We start from the raw sequence: 27,746 nt of genomic DNA, 5'->3' as shown, positions 1-27,746 counted from the left end.
ATGAAAGAACTTATACACTCACCTTTCAAACTTTTCTTTTAGTTCCAAACAGGAGGTGTAAATGTGAAATAATATTTACAAGGTGACCCTGATCATTTGGTTTATTAGAAATTCTGTATTCATCAATACAAAATTCAAACAACTGCAAAAGGATGTTAGGTAGATACCAGTGATAACAAGGTGTAGAGCTGGATAAACACAGCAGGCTAAGCAGCATCAGAGGTGCAGGAAAGCTGACGTTTCGGGACTAGACCCTTCTTCAGAAATGGGGGAGGGGAAGGGGGTTCTGAAATAAATAAGGAGAGAGAGGGAGGAGGATAGAAGATGGGCAAAGGAGAAGATAGGTGGAGAGGAGACAGACAGGTCAAAGAGGCGGGGATGGAGCCAGTAAAGGTGAGTGTAGGTGGGGAGGTAGGGAGGGCTTAGGTCAGTCCAGGGAGGATGGACAGGTCAAAGGGACGGGACGAGGTTAGTAGTTAGGAGATGGGGGTGGGGCTTCAGGTGGGAGGATGGGATGGGTAGCAGGTTAGGGAGGTGGGGACAAGCTGGGCCGGTTTTGGGATGCAGTAGGGGGAGGGGTGATATTGAAGCTTGTGAAGCCCATATTGATACTATTGGGCTGCAGGGTTCCCGCAACCTTCCAGTAGGATCGTTGTGCAAAGTAGTCCCTAAGTCTCCATCTGGTTTCCCCGATGTAGAGGATACAGTACACCACATTAGCAGATGTGCAGGTGAACATCTGATTGATGTGAAAAGGCTTCTTGGGGCCTGGGATGGGGGTGGGGGGGGGGGTGGTGTAGGGGCAGTTGTAGTACTTCCTGCAGTTGCAGGGTTGCTGGGTGAGAGAGTGGTCCCTCCAGAAAGCAGATAAGGGTGGGGAGGGAAAAATGTAAATGGTGGTGGGTTCGGATTGCAGATGGTGGAAGTGTTAGAGGATAATGCATTGGGTCTGGAGATTGGTGGGGTAGTACATGAGGACAAGGGGGATTCTGTTTTGGTTGTTATTGTGGGTAGGTGGTGTGAGGGATGAGTTGCAGGAAATGTGAACTTCACAATCTCCCCTCCCCCTACAACATCCCAAAGCCAGTCCAGCTCATTTCCCGCCTCTTTGACCTGTCTGTCTTCTCTCCACCTGTCTTCTCCTCTATCCATCTTCTATCTGCCTCCCCCTCTCTCCTTATTTATTGCAGACCCTCTTCCCCTTCCCCATTTCTGTAGTAGGGGCCGAAATGTCAGCTTTCCTGCTCCTCTGATGCTGCTTGGCCTGCTGTGTTCATCCAGCTCTACACTTTGTTATCTCAGATTCTCCAGCATCTGCAGTTCTACTATCTTAGGTAGATACCATGGAGGATTTAATCAGTATCATTCTTGCTGAACTGAGATAAGATTGGAAAATGACGGAGAATTGAGCAGTGCATTGTGCTGCTTCACTCCCATTCTACTCTACGTCCCGCTTCCCATTCCTAACATAATGCACGGCCATTATCCTGATGTAATTGATGGGTAGAGTTCAGAGCCTGGCAATCTTCCTCCTCGTTTGCTTACTATGTCTATCTCCACAGTGCTAGCTGAAAGACAGCAGTAAACAACAGTTTACGACATCGGATGAAAGGAGAAAATTTCACCCTCTCCACAGACCTTGAAGTTATCATTTTCAGGTTGCAATCTAAGTAAAACTCTGCGCAAAATTCTCAGCCTCATTTGTGGGCACTTCCTGCAGGATGTACACGTGGAGCTCAGGACTGATGAATCATCCTGAGCCAATGCCACGATGCACACGGTCGCACTTAATTACAATGAACTTGTTTTATATTTCCGGTGAAATTCAAGGTGGAATTCAAAGGTGGTGCATTCAGTCACTGAATCACAAACCCCACTCTTCTTTGCTCAGTTACAGCTTTCATGTTTACAGCTTAACAAACGATTTTTGGCTCTTTTGTTTCTGTATCTATATTTCATATACAAGGTTTTGAAAGATTAAAGATTTTAAAAGGTCATACCCAAGGAGGAAAGTAAGCTTCTGGCTCAAAGTATTTCCCATAGTGTTTGTGCCTTTTGTAGTTGCCAAGGTCTGCTTGTAAAGCATAGGCAGCAAGTAGAAAGTAGGCTTCCTCATGTAACATGCACTGGGATTGGAGAACTTGTTTCCGCAAGTGCCAGTAGTAATAGTATCTAGCTGCTCTATCACTGCAAAAAAAAATGCCATATTAGAATGTCTGACAAGCACACCGAAATAAAGTTACATGCTTACTGATAAGTAAGGCGTGGGAATCACTACATTAGAAACAGAACTATATTACAATAAAGCACCTAACAGTAACATGTGAAGACATGAAAGCACTACACTCTTATCTTTCGGAGTGCTCCTAGTTCTCCTCACAAACTCTCCAACTCTGGCATGCTGTTAATTGGCTTCCACAACGTAGCAGCACAGAATGAAAATGGTGTGAATACCATCCTCCATTGAAACAAGGAACCATGTTCTCAGTGGGATGAGTCTGCATTTTACACATTAAGCAAATTGCCAACCTGTAAAAAGGCTAAACGAAAATGGTGCAGGAAGGAAGATAAGCAAATAGACTTCGAAAAAAATTAAAGCATCAGTCATTTCACACCCAGACAAAAAATTTGGTCTCTAGAATCACAGAATATAGAAATTTGAGGACAAAAGAGGCTCTTTGGCTCATCATGTCTGTGCTAGCCAGAAACACACCAATGCAGCCTAATCCCACTTTCAAGCCCTCCAGAACGTGGCACTTCAAAGGTATTTCCAAGCCCGTTTAAAAATTTGGTGAAGCTTTCTGTCTCTGTCACTTTTTCAGGCTACCTCTGATGAAAATAAATTCTTCTCAATTTCCCTTTAATCCTCTGGCAATTACTTTAAATCTATGCTTTCTGCTCATTGACCTCTCTGATGGGGAATTTGAATGGTTGCAGACTATGGAGAGTCTTCAGATTTATAATTCAACCTACTCAATCTTTCCTCAACCGAAAAAAATTCTCCATTCCTGCCAACTTCCTTGCAAAGTGTCCTCTGTAACTTCTGGAGCAGGATCAGCCCCTTCCTATAAATAAGCATATAAGCATATGCTGTACTCTTAGCTATGACATAACGTACATTCCAAACCACAGCCAAAAAAATGTAACCTCTGAGTGCCTTCTTAATTAGCATAATTAGTTGTCCAGGAGTATGTAGACAAGTTCTCTCTGTTCCCTTATGTTTCTCAAAATCTTACCATTCATTGTTTATTTACTTGTCCTTCCAAAATATACGTCATACATCCCTGCATTGAATTCCATTTGCTTCCAATTCTATCATATTCTGAACCAACAACAGAGCATTCCATTGCTATCTTCCTGAAGGCTGCAGCATACCACCACATACACAACTGCATCTACAAACTCTTCCAGTCACACACTAGGAAGCCTGAGGGTAACATCTTAGTGTCTTTGTGTCTTACTCCATCCCCGACGCATCATCCTCTGACACTTCCGCCATCTACAATCCGACCCCACCACCCAAGCCATTTTTCCATCCCCACCCTTGTCTGCTTTCCGGAGAGACCACTCTCTCCGTGACTCCCTTGTTCGCTCCACACTGCCCTCCAACCCCACCACACCCGGCACCTTCCCCTGCAACCGCAGGAAGTGCTACACTTGCCCCCACACCTCCTCCCTCACCCCTATCTCAGGCCCCAAGATGACTTTTCATATTAAGCAGAGGTTCACCTGCACATCTGCCAATGTGGTATACTGTCTCCATTGTACCCGGTGTGGCTTCCTCTACATTGGGGAAACCAAGCGGAGGCTTGGGGACCGCTTTGCAGAAAACCTCCACTCGGTTCGCAATAAACAACTACACGTCTCAGTTGCGAACCATTTCAACTCCCCCTCCCATTCTTTAGATGACACGTCCATCATGGGCCTCCTGCCACAATGATGCCACCCAAAGGTTGCAGGAACAGCAACTCATATTCCGCTTGGGAACCCTGCAGCCCAATGGTATCAATGTGGACTTCACCAGCTTCAAAATCTCTCCTTCCCCCACTGCATCCCAAAATCAGCCCAGCTCTTCCCCTCCCCCCACTGCATCCCAAACCAGCCCAGCCTGTCTCTGCCTCCCTAACCTGTTCTTCCTCTCACCCATCCCTTCCTCCCACCCCAAGCCGCACCTCCATTTCCTACCTACTAACCTCATCCCACCTCCTTGACCTGTCCGTCTTCCCTGGACTGACCTATCCCCTCCCTACTTCCCCATTTATACTCTACTCTCCACCTATCTTCTTTTCTCTCCATCTTCGGTCCACCTCCCCCTCTCTCTCCCTATTTATTTCAGAACCCTCACCTCATCCCCCTCTCTGATGAAGGGTCTAGGCCCGAAAAGTCAGCTTTTGTGCTCCTGAGATGCTGCTTGGCCTGCTGTGTTCATCCAGCTTCACACTTTATTATCTTGGATTCTCCAGCATCTGCAGTTCCCATTTATCACTGATACAAGCTTAACCAAACTGCTTGCTTGAGTTCAACCCTGGACTGAATTTCTGACCTGTTAATCATAATGGCTACCTAATTCAATCTTTACTATTAAACCCACTACATCGCCTGTTCTCCTCTCTGCCATCTATTGCAGACCACCTTTCACTGAAAGGCACAATCATATCTGTCATTACTCCAGATTTTGTTACTTCATTGCTCAGGCTTCAAACCTCCTCCTGCCACAACTATCAACTCATACAAAATTCCACAGTCCACACCACACGTTCCCCAAATTCCCCCTACTGATTTAGACTGCATCCCAACATGTCCACATGCTGGGATTTACAGAGAAGTATGGCTCTTGAATCCATAGTCAGGTGCAGGCTTTGGATGACTGGCAGTTCTGTTGTCTCAGTAATGCAAGCCGAGAGTGGAGTGACTACTGCTTGGATTCCAGACTGTCCCAACTAGGTAGAAGGGCCCAGGTTAAGTTCACCATCCAAAAGCTCAGCAGAGTGTGGGGGCTGCATATGAAAGAGGGAGGTTCAGGAGTCACTACTGCCAACCTGCCTCATACCATCACAGTAGCTCAAGCTGCTAGGCTCGTACGTGGTGCAGGGCTCTCCCACCATTAGTTAAATTCATTTAGTGGAGGAATGAGGCCCTAAATTGGCCATTTAAAGGCCTCAATAAGCCCAAGCGTGGGCAAGCCACCAAATACCTCCTCTGCCCTCTGTAAAATGGGAGACGGGTCAGGTCAGACAGGAAGGTTATTTGCTAGATTTTGTGTACCTCCATTCCCTACATTTGAAAAGGTCATTCGTCTTACCCGATTAATCGCCCATTCTCCACGTAGTATTGTACCCTGAAATGAACAATCATAGGGGGACCAAACTGGTCAATGCCCTGCAGAAATATTGGAAAAATGAATAATACGGCATTACAGGCAATCATTAGATTCTTCAAAATTTTTCGCATTGCATGCCCATTGACATTCTCATATCAAACCCAAAAACAAAGAATTCTTTGTTTCAGTTATAAGGCAGAATACAAATAATGTATCAGCAATGTAAATCTTCACATTGACAGGTAAAGGAGTCCAACTGGTCAATGAAGATGATGTATAAGAAAACTGCACATGGTGTAAACCGAATGGCCAATCCACTGTCAGTCCATTTTGCAATACTGTTTATGACTTACTTCATTCATGTCCACTTCACCTGATTAAGGAGCAGCGCTCCAAAAGGGTTTAATTTCAAATAAACCTGTTGGACTAAAACCTGGTATTGTGTGACTTCTGACCTCCATAATTATTAGAAAATCCAGAATACTCTTCACCAAAATATTAACACAGGATGTCACTTTAAATTAATGTTTTATTTGCTGAAATTATATCATTTAAAAGTTGAATTATACAGCCAAGCTGATGCCAAGGGTATAGCACTGGCTAATGCAGCCATTTTCTGATATTTTATGTTGAAGAAATAGGGAAGATTGCTTAAAAATGCTAGTGACATTTACTAAGTGAAAGCAATATGGATTGTGTGCAACTAACATGACTTTATATTGTGGAAGGTATCGGCATTTTGCAGCCAATTTTGTCCTTTCCAGCCACATTATTCCTCACTATTGCTGCTGCAGTATAGTCTGCTTTTTGTGACCTCTACAATTCAATCCAGTATGTACGTTAATATGGAGCGGGGTATCCAATCTGATCAACTTCACTGCATTATCACTATTTGTGTGTGTTAAAACAATGCAACTATATTAACTTTAGAAATAGCTTCATAGTGAGTATAGCTTTGACCACTCAGATGTCAGATGACAATCACAAACCATTCAAACATCCCTTTCATGTTAAAGATATCAACAACCTTGAACTATTACCTCTGTAGTGCTAGCTGACTGAGTCATTATTCCAGAGTAAGAAGAAGGAGTTGATTTACCAGAGTTAGTCTTAATTGGAGTATAATTATATAAATATAAATATGGCTGTGTTAAAGTGGGTCTTTATAGTGAACTAGCACATATTGAGTTTTGCCGCTGGGGGAAACTTACTTTGCTTACTTCCTTCTTCCATTCTTTTGGACAGTACTTGCAGAGCTTCTGCATCAGTTCCATATAAACATGTTCATTGTCTGCATCGGAAAAAGAAAATAAAGAAATATCACATAAAGAGAAGGTTACATGGCAGTTGCCAGTTAAATGAAAAACATTGTCAGTCATGTCAATAAAAACCGAAAGAACCGTCTGCGGATGCTGTAAATCAGAAACAAAAACAGAAGTTGCTGGAAAAGCTCAGCAGGTCTGGCAGCCTCTGTGAAGAAAAACTCAGAGTTAACGTTTCAGGTCCAGGGATCCTTCTTCAGAACTGATAGTAGCTAGGAAAGTGTTGGTTTATATGCAAAAGATAGGGTGGGGAAGAAGGAAAGGTATAATCAATAAGTGGAGATAAACCACAAAGAGAGAGAAGAACAGTTGGACAGATAAAGGAGTGGATAACAGACTGGCCAGGAGGGTGAATAGCTGTTAATGAGGACTGTAAATAGCTAACAATAGGTAATGTGCAGGTTATATGATAACAAGGCCTAGTGTGTGGGTTAGGGGGCTAGAACATAGTACAGTTCAGCCCTAAAGTTATTGAACCCGATATTGAGTCCAGAGGCCTGCAGGGTTCCCAAGCAGAAAATGAGGTGTTGTTCTTCCAGCTTGCTTTGAGCTTTGCTGGGACACTACAGCAAACCTGAGACAGAGATGTTGGTCAGGGAACAGGGTGGTGTGTTAAAGTGGCAGGCAACAGAAAGCTCAGGGTCTTTTTTGTGAGCAGAACACAGATGTTCTGCAAAACGGTCACCCAGTCTACGCTTCATTTCCCCAATGTAGAGGAGACAACATTGGGAGCAGCGAATGCAGTAGACTAGATTGTGCGAAGTGCAGGTAAAGTGCTGCTTCTGTTGGAAGGTATGTTTGGGCCCTTGGATACTGGAGAGGGAGGAGATAAATGACAGGTATTACACCATCGGCGGTTGCTGGGGAAGGTGCCATTGAACTGTGGGGGGATGTTGGGAGTGAAGGAAGAGTAGACCATGGTGGCCTGGAAGGGAAATTTCCAGCAGAAGGTGGACAAGAGAGGGGCGGGCAATATGTGTCCGGTGGTGGCATCTCGGTGGAGGTGCCGGAAATGGCGTCTGATGATCTTCTAGATGTGGATTCTGGTGGGGTGGTAGGGAAGGGGAAGGGGAACCCTATTACTGTTACGAGAGGGAAGAGAGGGGGCGAGCCCGGAAGTGCGGGAGATTGGTTGGATCCAGTTGAGGTTGAGGATTTACAGCATTGTTACAACCATTTTGCAATATCTTGGCAACATGTTGTTATATTCGGATTGCTTACTGTTCATCATCACTCAAGTATGTATCTGCAACTGACCTAGGCACTTGGGTTAGATATCAGGGTCCCTGAAATAGCTAAATCATTGAAGAAAAATGAGCTGGAGTTTTGAAGAAGCTGAGGGTATGTGGCTGAAATTAGTGCCATGTCTACTGAGTGGACTGCCTGACAAATCTGAGATCTATTTCTGCTGCATTTGTTATTTAATGGCAATTCATATATTATATACACACTGGTTTGCCAGTGAAATTTATATTGGTTTTCATTGGATTGTTAAAGTTCTAGAAAAGGTGGTAACTTGTCCATTTTTTTGTTAAGGTTAGTTTTGTAAATTTGTTTTTCAGTTTGTCTATCTCTGCAGGCATTATAATAACAAATAAAACTTTCAGCGTTATCATGGGTGTAATGCAATTTGTTCATTTCTAATTGTAAAATAACAGTAATATTCTATGAATGTTCTCAAAGGTTGCAATGACCACGAATCCTTTATATTTACTGCCAATGGTTTTTAACCTCATTTTGATCTTTCTTGGCTTCATAATTGTCACAATTTATGACACTGAAAAAATAATTAATTTTGTACAGAATGCAACTGAGATATTCAGACACTGTTATGCCATCTATCAATTATAGCACACAGTTGCATTATGGCACCTTTAGTACAGTCACTGCTGAATCATTTTCACCCAAAGCACATGTAATTATCTTCTCTTTTGTGTTAGCATGGTGGTTCTGTCACACAGAGATTGTAAACTACATTCTATTTAAATATAGTCACATTTATCACCGTGCAATCCTAAAACTAAGCAAAATATAATGTTCAGAAATAAGAATAAATCAAAAGGTTCCAAAATGTATTCATCATAATTTGGCATACTGATCTGGTAATGGCCTAGAATATCTCTTGTTGCACAGCAAGACTTGTCAACCAATTAATTTAAGAATAAAGTTCAGTTGGTCTTGCTTCAATCTAAGTGGTTTCATATGTCACTGGATGGAAACTTTAAACAGGTGGTCTTTAAGAGAAATTCCAGAGCCATAAGCAGTCTCACATCTGTGCTTTCCAAAGGAGCTCTGCATATGTTTAATGCCCTCAGCTCACTACTGGCCCTCAATCCTTTGGAGTAGGCAGTATTTGGCCACAAGATAAAGAAAGATTCTCATAACTTAGAGTAAAACGTGGCGTTTTAGAAAAATGTTCCACGACACTTCAATCATAAGAAATATCTTCTCATAAATTAAATGTCAGCTGACTATAATTTTGAACATAACAAAGAATTCACTGATGTACTCCCACCCACGACAGCTGCAAATAAATTATTTCACAAAAAGTGTTCTAAGTTCCAGAAGAACCCTATACACTCACCAAAAGGTTTTCAAACTCACCACATAATTTTCAGTCTTGTAATTATAAAGAGAAGACAACTTTCTAAACAGCTAAATGCTTAACTTTGAATTATTATCAATGACCTATTGCAGAAGATCACAGCAACCACAGAACAGATTTCATTGGCTCTCTCAGGCAGATTGGACAGAACCTCATAAGACGATGAGGGAAGGCAGAGAGTAGAATACCCACTATCTTCCCCATCATCTTGTCAGTGTTGAAAATACCTCGCTTGCACACATTTTTATTTTGGTCCCACTAAATTTGTGTGGCCCTTTTTTTTGTTTAGGTATCCTCAGCAGATGCCTATTAAAAGATCATGCAGCAACAATACACAAGAGAGTAAGGTAGCAGTATAGAAAATTATAATCAGAGTGTAGGCAGAAGAGTGGACAAATCTACGAGTGTGCCAATAGGCAAGACCCTGGTCAGAAAATTCATAAGAAGTCACAACTGAAGGCTTTAAATCTGAGTGCACCTGGCATTCATAAAGCAAATAAAATGACATTACAAATAAATAATATTATCTGATAGCCATTACAGGAACATGGATAAAAGATGGCATAAGCTGGGACTAGGATCCATGACATTTACAAAGACTGTTAGCTCAGAAATGTGGAGAGGTGGCTCTGCGAATTATGGATCACGCTATATCACAGTTCCGAAGATCAAAATCTCGAATCAGTTTCAGTCGAGAAGTAAAGACAAGAAGTCACTTATGGAAGTGGTTTGAAAGTCCCCTAACAGTAACCATGCTGTAGGATAAGATATATGGAATGAAATAATGGGAGTTTGTAAGAAAACTACGAAGAAAGTCATGGGTGATTCTGAATCCAGGAGAAAATCAGACACATCAGGTCGGCAAAGGTTGCCTCGATGATGAGTTTAATGAAAAGCAAAAGAAATGCAAATGCTGTGAATCAGGAACAAAAACAGAAGTTGCTGGAGAAGGTCAGCAGGTCTGGCAGCATCTGTGAAGGGAAATCAGAGTTAACATATAAGATTCTGAGGAAGGGTCACCAGATCTGAAACGTTAACTTTGATTTCTGTTCACAGATGCTGCAAGACTCGGTGAGTTTAGTGGATGTTTTTGGAACAGTTTCTTGAGAGCAGGCTATGGTAGATCTGGTATTGTGCAATGAAGCAGAATTAATGAATGATCTCACAGCAAAGGCACCCTTGGGTAGCAATGGTCATAGTAAGATCAAATTTCACATTCGGGTTCAGAAAAGAAGGCTCTAAGAACAGAATAATAAAAAGTTAAATTAAGTATAGTTTGAGGACAATTATGAGAGCTGGCTAAAGTAAATTAGCAAAATTAGGTTAAGGGACAAGTTGGCAGGGCTGCAGTAGCAGACATTTAAGAAGATATTTCAGAATACTTAACAAAAGATACTTTTGAATGAGAGAGAAAGACTTGAATGGAAGAATGCTCCATTTGTAGCTAATTAAGCAAGTTAAAGATACTATCAAAATGAAAGAAAAAGCACACATTTCAGCAGAGGCAAGTGGCAGATCAGAAAATTGGCAGACAACAAGGAAGAACAAAGAATCACTAAAAGGTTAAATGAGAGGAGGAAATTAGATTACAAGAGAAAAGTAGTTAGAAATATAAAGATAGATAGTAGAATTTCTACAGATATTTAAAAAGCAAGAGATCTGATGAAGGGAGCGTTGGTCCTTGTGAGAAAGATAACTTGGAGAGTTAATGATTTAAAAAAAAGAGCTGGCAAATGAACTGAACAGATATTTTGCATCTGTGTTGACTATCCAGAATATAATTAACATATTATAAATAATTGTGAATCAAAGATTGAAAGGGAGGAAGGAACTTAAAACAGTTTCCGTCACCAGGGACAAAGAATTATTAACAAAATATACAAAAATAATATTAGAACTAAAAGCTGACAAGTCCCCAGGTTTTGATGGATTTCATTGTGTGGTCTTATAAAGAAGCTGGCTACTGAGACATCAGATCGATTGGTTCTAATTTTCTAAAATTCCCTAGATTCTGTAAAGAGCCCTCCAGATTGAAAAATGGCAAACATGACTCTAAAAAGCAGAAGGAAACGGATAACAGGAAACTACAGACAAGTTAAATTAACTTCTGTTGTAGGGAAAACAGCTGGAAATTATTATTAAGCAGGTCACAGCAAGGAACTCAGAAAATCTCAATGTAACCAGGCTTTATGGTTTTATGAAAATGATCTCAAGTTTAACTCTAACACCGAGCATGGAAGAATTGTAAACTGTGAAGAGGAAAGTAAAGTGTATGAGACACATGTTAGACATCAGCTGTAGTATTGTGTATGAAAAGCTGTAGAGCTGGATGAACACAGCAGGCCAAACAGCATCAGAGGAGCAGAAAGCTGATTTTTCAGGCCTAGACCAAAGGGTTGCTTTTTCAGGCCTAGACCAAAGGGTTGCTTGGCCTGCTGTGTTCATCCAGCTCTACATCCTGTTATATCAGATTCTCCAGCATCTGCAGTTCCTACTATCTCTAGTATTGTGTATAGTTGTAGGTGCCACATTATAGAAAAGATGTGAATGCATTAGAGCGAGTGAAGAAGTGGTTTACAGGAATGGTCCCAGTGATGAAGTCTGACTAAAGAATTTGGGACTATTCTCCGTGGAGAGAAGGTTGCTAGGAGAAGATTTGATAGAGGTTTTCAAAATTATCTATGGGCTGGACAGTAGATAACATGAAGCTTTGTCCATTTGTAAAAGGAACAAAAGCGAGACAACACCTTTTCTCGCAGCAAGTAGTTAGAGTATGAAATGCACTACCTAGCGGTATGGTGGAGGCAGGTTCAATTAAGGCACTGGATGATTACTCTGAAAGAAATAGTGTGAAAGGGTAAGGAAAAATGCAGGAGATTGGCAACAGATAATGATCCTCGTTTGAGGTGCTGGTGCAGGCATGATGGGCTGAATAGCCTCCTTCTGTAATAATAACAATTCTGTGATGCTGTGTACTAATTTATTGGAGTTCCTTGAAAAAGTGTTAAACAATGTGAATGCACTTTGATTTCCAAAAGGCACTTCGTAAAAAGCATCATGTCAAAGGCATTGTGGAGAACACATTAGCATCATTGGAAGATTAGCTCACTGACAGGAAACAGAATAGGAATCAAATGGGTCATTTACAGATTCGCAAGACATAATGAGTGGAAAGCCACAAAATCAGTGCTGGAACCACAATCATTTCCAGTTTATATCAATGATTTAGTTGAAGGGGCCAAATGCATGGTTGAGTCTTTAGCAAGTGTAACAAAGGTAGGTGGGAAAGTAAGAGAACATTACGAGTCTGAAAATGGATACAGATTGGTTAAGTGTCTGGGCCAAAACTGGTTAGATGAAGTAGAATGTGGGAAAAGCAACTAATTATGAAATCAGAGGGGGTTAACAGAACTCTGGATACGGGGAGATCCGACTGTCCAGGTACATGAATCACGAAGGGTTGGTATGTAGATACCGCAAGTGATTAGGAAGGCAAATGGAATGGAAGACAAAGATAAGGATATTTTACTAGAGTTGTATAGAGTATTGGTGAGACCTCATCTAAAGTTTTGGTCCCCTTACTTAAAAAAAAGTATAAACATTTTAGAAGCAATTCAAGGAAAGTTCAATCAGTGGAAACACGGATAGGGAATTTATTTTGGGCAGATAGTGGTGGTGACAAATATCTTATGTAGAAAGGTTGGATAAGTTAGGTCTGTATATCTATTCGAGTTTACTAGAGTGAGCAATGTTTTTATTGAAACACAAGAGAGCAGGAGGGTACTGGCCAGGTAGATGCTGAAAGGAGGTTGCCCCTTGTGGGACAGACTAGCGAACATAGTTTATAAAAGGAGTCTACCACTTAAGATGGAGATGAAGAGAAATGTTCACTCTCAGAGAAGTGAGAGGCTTTGGCAATCTCTTCTGCATTATGCAGAGGAGGCAGAGTTAGTCAACATTTTTCAAGGCAAAAGCAAATAATTTCTTGTCTAATAAGGAAGTCATAGGGTATCAGTGGGAGGTAGAAAGGTGGAATTGTGTTCATTATCCGATCATAAGAATATGCACTAGATCATGACTGATCTAGTTGCTCCACCTATCTAACCATCCCCAATAAGCTTTCATTCCTCATTTATCGAGAATCAAATCAAGCTCAGCCTTAAAAGTATGCAAAGACCACTTCCTTTACCTTTTGAGGGAGGGCATTCCAAAGATTCAGGATCTTCAGATGAAAGAATTCTCTGTAAAGACAAGTGTCCTGTATGACTTCTTAACTACCCTATACACCTGCCCTGAGGCCTTCAGGGATTTGTAGGGAAGCACTCCAAGATCTATCTTTTTGCAAGCTCCCTCTTATTGAGTACTTCCTTGTTTTGTTACTTCATCCAAAGTGCATCATCTCACGCTTATCAGGGTTAAATTCCACTGAACTACCCATCAAACCAATACAGCTGTGTCTTCCTGTAACCGAAGACTTTCTTCCTCACTAGCTACCCAGACAATCTTTGTGTCATCTGCAAACTTATTTATCATCTCTCCTACATTCTCATCTATGTTGTTTATGTATATCACAGGATTGTTATAGTGCAGGCGGTCATTTGGCCGATCATGTCTGTACCAGCTCACCATATGGGCATTATGACCTAGTGTCATTCTCCCCCTCTTCAATCAGAACCCTACTCATTGTTTATGTTTAAATATTCATTCAGTACCTTCTTGAACGCTGCAATTAAATATAACTCCACTTCACTTCAGGCAGTGTGTTCCAGTCACTGAATGAAAATGTTTGCTTTCTCACACTGCATTTGCTTCTTTTGCAAATCACTTTGAACTGTACCCCTCATTCTCGATACTTTTAAAACAGGAAACAGTTTCTCTTGGTCAACTCTGTCCAGAACATTTCCAATTTTGAAAAATCTCCTGATGGCCTTCACTTCACCAAGGAAAACAGACCCAAATTGCCCTTCCCCAGTTGCCTTGGAGAAGGTAGTCATCAGCTGCCTTCTTGAACCACTGCAGTCCACATACTGTAGGTTGACAGCAATCCCTTAAGGAGGGAATTTCTCTGCCACCTACCTGCCCACTCCAACTTGTCTATGTCCTTTTCAAGTGTTGCGCTATTCTCACAATTGAATCTATTTCCAAATTTTGTATTGTCTGCAAACGTTGCAACTGGCCTCTGCTCTCCAAGATCTAGATCAGTAACACAAATCTAGAAAAGCAAGAGTCCCAATTCCAACCCCGAGGAACTCCACTTAAATGACTGAAAACCACCATCCTTCCTGTCAGCCAAATCTTCATCCATATTGTTACTGTCCCTTTTATTCCATGTCCCATGAAGTTTCCTCACAAATTTGTTGTATTCCACTGGATCAATTTTTGGAAAATCCAAGTACACCACATACAATCCTTGCTTACTTTTATCTCTTCAATGAACTCCAGAAAGTTAGTAAACCATTATTTTACCTTTAGTTATCTCTGGTGGTTATCCTTAATTACCGACGTTTGTCCATGGGACTGTTAGTTATATCCCAAACTATTGTTTCTAGAAGTGTCCCCACTATCAAAGTTAAACTGACTGCTCTGTAATTACAGGGGGGCTCATACTTGCAACCTTTTTTGAACAAGAATGTAATGTTGCAATTCTTCAGTCCTGTGGCACTACCCTAAATCCAGTAATGATTGAAAAAAAACTATGGTCAGTGCTTTTGCACATCCTTCAATGTTTTTTGATACATCTCATCTGGTTCCAATGCCATATCAACTCAAAATACTACGAGCTCATCCAGAACCTCCTCCTTATCAATTCAGAAGGCATCTAGTGACCGAGTCTCCTCTGGTCTGGACAGCCTCTGCTTCCTTGATAAAAACAGATGCAAAATATGAATTTAATACCTCAAGTCATTCCTTCCCTGCCCTGACCCTCCAAATATCTCTATCTTACTGCTCTTTATTCGCAACACTACCAGGATCCCAGTCAAAATTCAGCTCATTAAAGCTCCCATTAGAACTACTCTATGACGCTTGCATATCAATTTATTTGCAGATTTGCTTGTCCACAGTTTAACCACAATGGATGGTGCACAGACTACACCAAGAAATGTAACTGCACTCTTAGCTTTAGCCAAATCATTTCTTTCCTTGATCTCTCTGTCACATCCTCATTCTGCAATGCTACAATGCTCCCCTTGACCCACATCTCCATTTTTCCTTTCCAGTCTCTCCTGCACCCTATAACTAAGAATATTTAACACCCAATCTTGCCCTTCCTTCAGCCAAATCTCTTACTACCACTTTATAATTACACATGGCAATCTGCACCTCTAACTCCCAATTTTATTTATTATGCTTTGATCATTCACATACATGAAGTGTAATCCTGATACGGAAAGTTTCAAAATTTCTCTCTTATTCTGACGCTCTCAACTAACATTCAAATAGAAAATAGCAAGTTATTTATCTCTTCCAGTATTTGACTGCACTTTGGTATTATTCTCTAATATTTTCTCTTAGTTCCTAAACTCTTGCAGAGTTAGTTTAAAGCTCCTAACTCTATCAATTAATTGCATTTCCTAACATGTTTATTTTTCTTTGTAAGGCATTTTATTCCTTTCATATGTTCCCAGTTCAGTTTGCATCTGGCTGCACCATTTCCTGGCATGCACACTTGCTAGCTGGTTTCAAGACGTGAGGCTATTTGAAACACAAATTACTCAATTAACAGGGTCCTTATGCTGGGAAATAGCTGCAAAAACCTTCTGCAAAAAAGGTCAATGTGTTTATTCCATTAAATTCAATAATGTTTTGACGTTATTAGGGGGGTTGATAGCAAGCCCTAAGTTTGGAGAGAATGTCAAGGAAGCTACACAGTTGTCCAACATTGTTTGAATTTGTAACTTCTCCTAGCCTTACATTAGCATTTATGCATTAATAAGGGCATACACTGTTAATTGATGATAAGTTTTTTTAGCCAAGTTTGGGGCCATATTTATTTTAAAACTACTTTAGATTTTTAGAGAGATGTATAATAAGTGGTGATAATCAAAGTAGATGATTGTCCTACTGCATCACCTATTGATGCTTTCAATTCTAAAAAGGTTCACTGACTTTTAATGTAAAAATTACCCTGAGGTTTTTCAGGATATCATTGTAATTGATTATTTTTCCATTTTTAAAATTGTGCTCTCCACACTAACTTTTGCCCTACCATATCACATTGCGTAATTAAGAAAGTAGAGATGTGTTAAGATCCCATTATACCAATGCAACTGTAACAATTGGCCAGCATGAATAGGCAGCATGGAGAAGCCTAACTTGTCCTTCATTCTATGGATATCCTTCCCCTTCTCAAGAAGATATGGCCCAATATCAGTAACAATGGTAAACGAAATAATTTGTCAACAAAGCTAGGTTAACAAACTTGACAAGATGATGTAAACTGCCTCTATAATTTTGTAGTAATTTACTGTCAGGTATGTTGTGGTGTTAATCAAAAAAGCAAATAGAATTTTGGCCTTCATTGCCTGGAGGCTGGAGTTTAAAAATGGATCAATCTTGTTACATCTACAGGGTTTTTGAGAGGACAGACCTGGGAGTACTGTGCACTGTACTGATCTCTGTATTTATGAAAGGATATATTGGCATTAGAGGACATATTGCCATTGGAGGCAGCAGAAAAGAGAGTCACCGGGCTGATTCCTGGAATGAAGACTGTGAATGATGAACAACAGCTAAATCAATTAGGCTTTTATTCACTGGCATTTAGAAGAATAAGGGATGATGTCACTGAAACATGCAAGATACTGAGGGGGCTTGAGCAGGGGAGAATTTGAGAAGATTTCCATTTGAGGGGAGATTTCAAACTAAGGAACATAGTTACAGAATAAGGGAACAATCATTTACAGGAAATTTCTGCTCCTGAAGGGAAGTGAATTTCTGGAATTCTCGAACCCAGAAAGTTGTGGAGGACCCAGAGAAGGTTGCTAAATTTTTGAAATATTGAGGTATTTGATGGCTATGAGGAGCTGTCCCAAAGTAAGAGTTCAGGCCTGGAGCACATCAGTCACTTGAGAGGCCAAACGACTGACTCCTGCTTCTTTTTTAATGCTCCTTTTTGACCTAGAGAGTGTTCAGGGCTCCAGGCCGAGTTGCCAGCATTAGACCCTCCATTTTTGTCTCCAAGTTGCTGGCTGGAAAGAAGCCTACACTTTGCTTATAAAAAGAATGACAACTGTGCCCAGCTCACCAAGCAATCTGTTTAAAACATTATCCGCCTGGTGGTTGTAACCACATCGACTGATTCTAATACTTGGATTACCAATACTCAATTTATAACTGCTTATTTGCCCTGTACTCAATAACTTCCTGAGTGCTTGAGTGTGTGGATGGAGTAGCAAAACAATTTCCCTTTTTAAAAATATTTGTTAATAAATCTTATCTTTGATTTCATCTTCAAGGTTAATGCTGTGGGTCTATTTCAAAAATTGGAATCCAAAAACTAGGGCTAGAGAGCATTCGTCAGTCTACTTCCGGAAAGAACGATAAGGAGAAGAGAAAGGATCTAAATCAAACCAGACCTTGTCTCAGTCTTAGTAGGGGAAGAGCAATCAAAATTTAAAGTCAGCCTATTCCCCCTTTATCCATGATAACAGCATTGATGGGATTACATATCTATGTTTACAGACTGCGTGAGAAATAAAAGATATTGAACTGCTTGGGAACTTTCTGGATTAAAAAGGTTTATTTTTAATGAGGGTTTGAAGGAAACCCATGTGGTTTCCTGGAAATGAGTCAGTAGGTTAATGCAGGCTGTGATCCATCAGCTGATTACAGGAAGTCGAAGGATTTTGGAAAAATATCCAAACTAAACGTTTCAGGAAGGAAGACATAGAGTTTATTGTTCTTAATTTAGACAGTTTGGACTATGGGGGCTGCTGTGCTGATGGTTGCTTAGCAACCCTTTCTGGACTTGGTTATTTTGGTTTCACCAATCTAGGCAGTCTAAGGAGAAGCTTTTAAAAAAAACACCTAAAGCAGCAGTATGCCTGCAAGATTCTCTTTATCCCTCTTTTCATTGAATCACTTTGGAACCTTCTATACATCGGTGCTTTAATTACTTTGTAATTTCTAAAAAACTGAACTGTGACCATCAGTTAAAAACTTGGATACTGCTTCATCTCCATACCTAAGACCATAACATGTAGAAGCAGAAGCAGGCCAATCAGCCCATCAACTCTGCTCTGTCATTCAATGAGAAATTGGGTGATCTGAAAATCCTCAAATCTACTGTCTTGCTTTTCCCCATAGCCCTCAATTTCTTTATTAATTAAAAATCTGTTTAGATCTGAATCGAAGCCTTGTTTCACAGATCTTCCAACATTCTGGGTGGCACGGTGGCTCAGTGGTTAGCACTGCTGCCTCACAGTGCCAGGGACCCAGGTTCAATTCTACCCTTGGGTGACTGTCTGTGTGGAGTTGGCACATTCTCCCCGTGTCTGTGCTGGTTTCCTCCGGGTGCTCCGGTTTCCTCCCATAGTTCAAACATGTGCAGGCTAGGTGGATTGGCCATGCTAAATTGCCTGTAGTGTTCAGGGATGTGTAGCATCGGTGGATTATAAGGGGATGGGTCTGGGTGGGATGCTCCAAGGGTCGGTGTGGACTTGTTGGGCATTTGTTCCACACCTTAGGGGTTCTATGTTCTCTGTTATACAACAGTCAGCAATTTGATTTCAACAACAGGAAACACAATGAGCTGCCAGAGTTCATCAAACTGTATCTATTAATTTTCAGATCATCAGCCAATGTGTGTGTTTCCTTTGCCCTTTCTAAAATACCATCTGTGCAGAGTCTTTATAATTCCCTGTTTCTGTGTTTGGATTAAAAGGGATGGTTACAATTCTGGATTACAATCTAGATGTTAATCAGTTTTGCCACTTACTGTTGTTCGAGTTGTGTTTTACAATAAACAGATTATTTTGAGTTCATTAAGAAAGCCTATATTCTGGATAACAGTACCAAAGGGAACCAGTTGGCCATTTTGGTGATTGATCCAAAACGTTTACATTAATGGAGTGACTGGAGGAGCAGTGGGGCTTGATTACAAACACGATCCTCTCATCCCATTGTTTGTAACATGTAAAGATAAATCCCAAGGTGGTTCACAGTATCAAACAAAGTATGGCACATAAGGTGATATTACACACAACACTCAAAAGCTCTGTCAAAAGAGATTGGTCTTAAGGAGTATCTTAAGGGATAAAAGAAGGATAAACAGACAGGACTGGCAATAAGGGGAGAATTCCAGAGATTCAGCCCTAGGCGACTGACAGTGCAGCCTAATGATGTAGCAGCTAGAACTTGGAATGTACAAGAGACCAGGATTAGAGGACTGAGGTATCTTGAAGGCTGTGGGACTGGAAGCGATTACAAAGAAGGGGGGAGGGGGGCATGCAAGAATTTGAAAATATAAATGAGAGTTTTAAGATCAAGATATTGCTTGCCAGGGTATGTCAGGAGTACAGAGGCTATAGCAGAATGGGACTTGGTTAAGACAGGAGGTCAACCAAGGCCCTGCTGCCAATGCTTACAGAGGCTAGACTTTGGAAGATCAGCGCTGGAAAATGTCAAATCCAGCAACACAAAAATGGAGGGTTTTAGCCGTAAATGATATGAAACAGGAATGAAGTCGGCTGATGAAACGCAGGTGGAAATGAGTGGTCCAACGTGAATACAAGATTGAAAGTTGACATCAGGATCAAAAATGACCGAGTGCTGGATTTTCACTACTGAGACTAGGAGCTCAGTTTGGAATTTCCTGACTTGGTAGTTACACCCCAACTTAAAAGCATGACTACACTTTATCCTGCTCACACCTCCCTGGAAAATGAAAGAGTCAGGCCCACTGATACTGGACTCACATGAACAGACTCTGTAGCAGGCAAATGCTCAGGCAGCCAGTTAACAAGACCCACTTTGGTTCTTTAGGACTTTAGCCAGCTTGCTTTAGAAGCTGTTATACGCCTTATCCCAGACCGTTTGAACACCTAGAAACCTTCACACTCCCAAAGCCACCCACCTAATTAGTCAGCTTATGTCTATCAAGGCACCTCACATTCCTATGCCACATCCACCACTACTCATCCAATATCCAGTATGAACAGACCTCAGGAGCTACATGGAGGGGTACCAAAATAAAACTACACATGTAACCCAAAAATATTCTCAGTCATAGATGGTTGGTACAGAAAAGAATATCAGTCATGAAACTGATGCAAAGATGTTAAATCTCCACAAGTGTTCAATCCGTTATTGAAAAAGATGCAACTTCTATTCAGTAACCATAAAGATAACTCTTCCTTTAATAGCCTGTTGAACTATCAGCAAGAATGTGAATGAAGCGCCCTGTCCCCATTTTTGAAGCTGTTAAAGTTCAACGAAGCATTCATAATGATGTCAGCTGTAATAATTGATCTTTTTGAAATCTCAACAATGAACAATCTAAACTGAATAAATGGTAATAGCCTTTACAAACCTATACCAGACAACTGTCAACAAAACCACTCCAATAGCCATTTCTATTTTAAGTTCCACATTATAGCTTCAGCCTATTTTTCAATTTGTTTGTAAAAGCCTGAAGATTTAAATAACATCAGACCATGACACTTAAACAGACCTTATTAACCCTTCTATACCATTTATGCCTACTCCCTAAAATTCAAGACTCCCATATACAGGACACATTTATTAGAGAAATTGGCAACACAGCACTATTTTCAAAAGGCTCTAACGAGTCCAGGTTTCTTGCCTGTGTGATTCATAACCTGTGACCTTCCCATTGCCTGAAAAAATGGGATCCGTTGAAAGTTGGGACAAGGACATCTGCATCCAGGTCCTGTCCGCCTTTCAAAGGTCTAAGGAGATGACCAGTCTCCACGAAAATCCAGTCCCAAGGTTGGGAACAAGCTGGTTTGACCTCAGGCAGTTGCAAGGAGAAAAGGCAAAGTCAGAAGGTTGAGAGTGCAGTTTGGAGCTGAGACTGAAACCAATGGTTTCAAAATTTACCAAGTTTATTAATAAATGTAAGAAGTTTCTGACAGGAAACAGGAAGTTCCAGGTAATTTTATGACTGCCTTCTGTGGAGAAGTGGGGATTGAATGTCAGCTATGAAAATTGGTCAGAGGATTGTCAGCCAACACTCCATTAATTGGAAGGGGATAAGACTTTACAGGGGGCGCTCTTGAGGTGGGTGGTGGTGCAAGGAAAGAGTGTAGAACAGAAGCAGTGGAAACTTGCCTTGTGGAGAACTCCTACATCACCTGACTCCAAGAAAGAAAATAAATTTACCTTCAGCTTTCTGATCCTTCCCATATTAATTAAGAAAAGATTTCTCATTCAAACCCAAGTTAAAAGCCAGTCGAGCTTTGAGAAAGTGATCAAATGTTGATTGACATGTGTGAGCAACCATTCAGCTGAAACTTGACCTCATTCCAGCTTGTAAGTAATCTGGGAGTATTGTTTTTACAGCCAAACAGGTAAAGTTAACCGGCTCAGTTCCCACACTGAAAAACTTTATGTAAAAATGGGAAGGTTAATTCAATGGAAGACTAATCAATGTAACATAAACAGAATAATCCACATCCTTAGAGCCTGAGTTATTAGACTCAGTTAATGACTGCTTCTTGAGCTGGAGTGTTGAAGAGGCCACAAACAATAACACTCATCTTGATCTTTTTTTTAAGATGATCATCAAATGTATAAGAAATAGAGCTTTGGCATCCTAGGGAAACAGTGACCGACAATAATAACTTTTAACATTACCCAAGAGTCAAAAATACCCAAGACCAGGAACCTGGCAAATGAATTTAAAAGGGCTAATTTACCAAAACAAGGGAAACCTTTCACAAATAACTTAGGGAAGGTCATTCACGACAATTGAAAAGAAAGGCAAAAAAGAAACACATTTAAAGAGAAATAAGACAGACATGTGAACAAATAAAAATACATTTTGAAATCCAACAAACTTGAAAGCAGACATTTGAAAAATAAGAAGAGATTACAAGTGTAAGACACAGAAAGATGGACTTGTCAAAGTCGTGGGAGGAAGTGAAAGAGTTTTAAAGAATTAAAATAATTGAGAACTAAAGAGAGAACAAGAAAAAGGCAGAGCAGCTGAGGTTAAGCATAATAAAACTTACTGTCAAAGGCACAACAGCAAGAGGGCAGACAGAGAAGAGATGGCAAACAATTGCTAAATGGGCTTGAATATAAATACAAGGAAAAAGTAGTAAATGTTTTATACAACTCTTTCTGCATGTATTCACATGGGAAGGTACCTGAGACATGGTCACTGAAGAAGTTATCAAAGATAATACCAAGGACTTCACCATGAGGTAAAAGCTCCAGACTAGCAAATTAACAAAAACAAATACATTCCCAGGGATAGACGATATCTATCCTAATGTGCTGATAGAGATTAGGAAGGGGATTTGTGAAGCACTGATAATCAAGGCGAGGGGGTTCAATAGATAGCAAGGAGGCACTAATAACCTTATCTGGTGACCATAAATTAACAGAGTGACAAAACTAACACTGATCACTTCATATCCTTTTGACTTCTATTGCACGCAATGGAATTAATCCTAAAGATTGAACATGAAGATCATCTGTATAATAATAAACTATCCATCTACAATTAACATAGATTCAGAAAGAAAGAAATTCTGATTCAGCAATCTAGCCTATTTCTTTGAGAAAGTGGCATCCAACTGGAGGGTAGACATCTTGCTACTTGGAAACTTTGACAAAATAAATATCTCTGATAACAGTCCAAACAAAGGGATAATAATTAACCTCAAAGGTATGAGTATTTTAGGTAAACCTTTAGAATGGATTTTTAAAAAACTACTGTTGGATAAGGGCTGGCAGGTTGAAGAGAGTATTGAGAGATGTGCCCCAGATTTCGGTGTTTGCATCTGGCTTAAAGCCATATTTGTCTGTCTAGCCTCAAATTTTTCATCCTTTTGATGGTTGAACTACCTCAAGACATCTTTCATAGTGGGCAAGAGGAATTTGAAAAAAGTGATCTGAAAGTTTTCATATTCTGCTCAACTGTCCATAACTTCACTATATCTTAATAAACACATGAAAAAGAATTTTCATTATTCAGTTTCTAAAATAAATGTTGTCTTTCCACACTTGATTGTCACTCTCTCTAGTAACTGGAAGACACTCAGCAACCTTGGTATAATGTTTAACCTAAAGGTGAGCTTTTGATCACATATCTATATCATCACCAAAACAATCAATTTAGATCTCCTTTAACGTTGCTCCAGTCAGCTCAACTATTGCTGAAATTATAATCCATGTCCTTGCTACCTCTTTACTCAACTATTCCAGCATACTCCTGGCCACTCTCCCATGCTTTAAGTTAAGGCCAACTTAAAAATGCATTGCCTTGACGTAACTTGCACCAAATCCCATTCACACATCCCTCTATGCTCAGTGATCTATACTGGCTCTGAGTTAGCTTAACAAATTCATTTTAAATTATTCATCCTCATGCTCAAATCTTTCTTGCCCCCCCCCCCCTTCCACCCCCCACCAACTTTCCTGCATCCCTCCATGATAACTGCAGTCTTATAATTTTGCACATTCAAGACCCCTACTTCTGGAATCCTCTCCCAAAATACCTCTGGCTTTCTCCACTGCAGCACCCACCCCCCAATCCCCTCCTTTCAGGTGCTCTTTAAAACCCACTTCTTTGCCCCAATATCTTTTGTAGTTCAGTGTCAAATTTTGTTTTATAATACATGTGTGAATGAATACAAATATTTTATTATGTTAAAGGCACTATCTAAATTTTCTGGTAAATAATAATACATTTTGTAGTCAATTGTTTCCTTTTTTTCCTCAAATGTCATTGTTGTTTCACTTGTACTTAGCTTATTATTTGCTTAGCCAAGAGTTACTGTCATTTTCCAGTATATGTAATGCATTGTATGGCAAAATGTTGTGATATTGGGTCGCAGTACTATATAAGACATGCGAGGGAAGTTTTTCATGCAGAGCGTGGAAGCAGCCTGGAATGCACAACCAGAACTGGTGGTGGAAGTGGGCACATTGAAGACATTTAAGAGGCACCTAGATGGGTCCATGAATAGGGAGGGAATAGAGGGACACGGATCGAAAAATGGCAGGTTTGCTTTTAGATTAATTAGGTCATGATGGTCAGCACAGGCTTGGCGGGTCGAAGGGGCTGTTCCTAAAGAACAGAAAGAGAGGTTGAAGATACACGCGCACACCCACAGATTGTCAATACCCTGAACAAGTAAATCAAAGACCCATTTCAAGGAATGGAAACTACTGATTTTTAAAAAAATATTTTTGTTTTGAAGCTTTACTTTTTCAGTTCATTTACTTCACTTACATTCAGCCATGTCGGCAATTGAGAAAATAAATTGCGATGCCTTAACTACATGAGAGAAAAGTTAAGGCACAGTAGCATATTATGAATAATTCCATTTAAAATGAAGCCATCAAAATGAAAAGATCAAAAATTGCGATTGTGAATAAAACTCTCAGCAGTCGACAGGATTCCAAAGAACTGGATAAATTGCAGATAATACAGTTTACCTCATTGTTATGGAGTTAGTCAGTTTTCAGTCTCACTTACTTTGTATGACACTAAGTCCAAACAGATGACAGTCTTTCAGCCTTAGAAGGTCGCAGACTTGAACGAATAATTCTTGGCACAAGGCTTTAACCTACAAAAAGGAAATATTATGATATTTTGAAAGTATTTTGTCAAAGCAGACATTGAGATTCTCTGCCTTCACAGAAATTGAAACTCTGAAACCAAGCAGGCAATAGCTTACCCAATATATTAAATATAAAAATATTAAAATAAAATTATTTCAATGTACTGACTACATGCTGCAATTGTGAGCCCACTCTCACAGCTGCAATAATATTCCCTGCTCCAAGGAGAATACAGCGTGGAAATTATGCCAAGTTTCATAGCAATTTAGTTCATAAGTAGAGCTTTTTTCTACTAATATCTTAGATAATTTAGACTGTAGAAAAGATGCATTTAATCTATTCTAAATATTGGCATATTTATGTTTAAGGCACGTTTACAAACAAAATATGTGGGATCAGAGAAACAACTAAAATCTATAGCTGCTTGCAGTATTTTCCAAAATATGAAGACCGGTTAGGCATGTCTCTATTCTTCAACAATATGTCTGCTTGGGTTAAGCACGAAGATGCTTTCAATGGTGGGGGGATGTACACAAGAAAAATGGATGTGCTAGTAGTCACAAAAAGACTTATTTTTGCATCTTTGTTCATGATATGAATTATCCTCCCTTTCAGATTTGGGTCAAAGGTAATTAATTAAAATGGTAAGGGAGGCTCATATAAACAAGATGAAGTAACAGACAGATGCAGCATTTGGAAGGAAAAGTTCCATACTGAGAGTTTTGGATCATTACTTTAAAAACTGAGGGAAATTTCACAGCTAAATGGATTCATGTTCTCAAGTGAATTGTATCTCATTTGCAAAACAAAGAAAATTGTGCACAGACATAGTGCTGTGCATAGATAAGCCTAGCTCCTAATTGCTCACATCCATCAGAGAAAGCTAAAGAAATACGAATGCTAAGGAACCTAAAATTACTGTCTGACTCAATTTCAGAGATACTCCCTTTCCAGTGAGCCCTCTGATTAGCTTCTTAGCCCCATCATATAAGAATAAGGAAACTGATAATGAGTAAAGTCCTAATGTTGTACTTGTCTGGGATCTGAAATATTTCACACGTGCATTTTTAGTCAAATTTCTTTCAGTAAGTACTCTGCGAAATGAAGAGGAGAAGGAATAATGAGAATAGTGGTTCAGTTGAATGTTGTAATAATGCAGCAATAACATTCCAATTTGTGTGAGATTATTTATTTCTGAAATAAATGTCTTTCTTTGCAAACATTCTTTCAGCATTCTGGCTACGGCTTTAGTACTACAGTTGTTTACTACATAGGAGGCCAATCAACCTTTTGTGTTGCTTCTGGCTTTTTTTGTTAGAGCAATCTACAACTGGTCCCACTCCTCTGGTCTCTTGCCATAACCCTGTAACTTCAAGATAATGAAATGTGAGGCTGGATGAACACAGCAGGCCCAGCAGCATTTCAGGAGCACCCTGTAACTTCATCTGCTTTAAAACACACAAGTCTAATCTACTGAAACTAAACCAATAACTCATTATTAGGTAGTCTGAAAATTGACAATGATAAAAGCTGTTGAAAAGCTTTGAACAACAACAGCAAACCGTTTGGATAGCTCAGACACAATCAAGCATAGTTAATCAAGATCAAAATTGCTTTTTTTGGCACGCTATCTCAATATGTCATCCAATGTTTTGCTACAGTGTATTAGGACTTGCACCTTTAAGTCTTCACACAGTAAGATTTTGACTTCAGCTATGGATACATCAAATAGAAAGCGACTGTTTCTGAGAATTGGAAAGTCTGGTTTAAAGCTCTGAGCACCATTCTGGCATAAGGATGTGAACTTATTAGATAGTGCAGAAGGAGGTTGGCAAAAACAGTTCCAGGAATAAGAAACTTTAGGTATGAAGATAAAAATGCGGTGGTTAGGGTTGTTCTCTACGGACAGCCCAGAGGAGATCTGGTCGAAGTTTCCAAAATCATGAGGGAGCAGGTTAGAACAGAACAGAATAAATTGTTCCTGCATCAGAATCAGAAACAAAGAAGCAAAAGTTCAAAGTAATTTGCAGAAGTGTGACAAGAGAGGGAAAAAAAATCATGCGAGTGATTTAGATCTGGAATGTACTGCTTCAGAATGGTAATAGAGGCTGGTTCAATTGAAGCATTTAAAAGGACAGGGAAAAAAGGAGAAGAATGGTGTTAAGTCATGATGGTCATCTGGAGACCCAGTAAAAGACACAATGGACTGAATGGCCTTCATCTGCACCATAACACATCTGGTGATTCTATGAGAGGTAGAAAGGGAAATAATTTGAAGATCTAGTTCCTTCACTGGCATTCCTGTTCTTTGCCATAGTTTACCCAAGAACCAGATCAGAAGATAAACAGAAAAATGGTTGCCCACAAACAATGCTTGCTTGGCAATGATGGATGAATATTTAAAAAAAAATTAAGTGGGTTTTTAATATACCTTCTCTTCAAAACAAGTTAAAAAGACAGTCACACCACCTTATTGTTTTTCATAACAAAACAAAAAGTTGAGATTTATAATTTACTATATCAACTACCCTTAGCTCTGTCCCATTACATCTATAGCTGATATTGTAATATCCTTAGTGATTTTCTGCAGTTTTAATTTCAGATGTTTTTAATAATAAAATGTAACCATGCGTTAGGTCACAATTTTTATTATATTTTATAATTTTTATTTTGATGATATTTCAAGACATAATGGGCTAAATTAGAAAAGACAATAACTGGGATGTCCAAAGGAAAACTACAC

General features: G+C 39.9%; 1 protein-coding gene across 4 annotated transcripts in view; it reads right to left on the bottom strand.

Moving 5' to 3' along the window:
• Positions 1 to 27,746, bottom strand: part of frmd6 (FERM domain containing 6) — a 188,603-nt gene that overhangs the window by 42,099 nt on the left and 118,758 nt on the right. For all 4 annotated transcript variants that reach the window (XM_048537817.2, XM_048537816.2, XM_048537819.2 and 1 more), the window contains 4 exons: positions 24,918 to 25,008; positions 6,532 to 6,611; positions 5,303 to 5,379; positions 2,001 to 2,187 (listed from right to left, as the gene is read on the bottom strand). In XM_048537817.2, coding sequence (XP_048393774.1) covers positions 2,001 to 2,187; positions 5,303 to 5,379; positions 6,532 to 6,611; positions 24,918 to 25,008 — 435 coding nt within the window. The remainder of the gene's footprint in view (positions 1 to 2,000; positions 2,188 to 5,302; positions 5,380 to 6,531; positions 6,612 to 24,917; positions 25,009 to 27,746) is intronic.

This window comes from Stegostoma tigrinum, chromosome 10 (assembly GCF_030684315.1).
Source record: "Stegostoma tigrinum isolate sSteTig4 chromosome 10, sSteTig4.hap1, whole genome shotgun sequence".
NCBI classification, from domain to species: Eukaryota; Metazoa; Chordata; class Chondrichthyes; order Orectolobiformes; family Stegostomatidae; genus Stegostoma; species Stegostoma tigrinum.
This window is presented reverse-complemented; position numbering and strand designations above follow the sequence as displayed.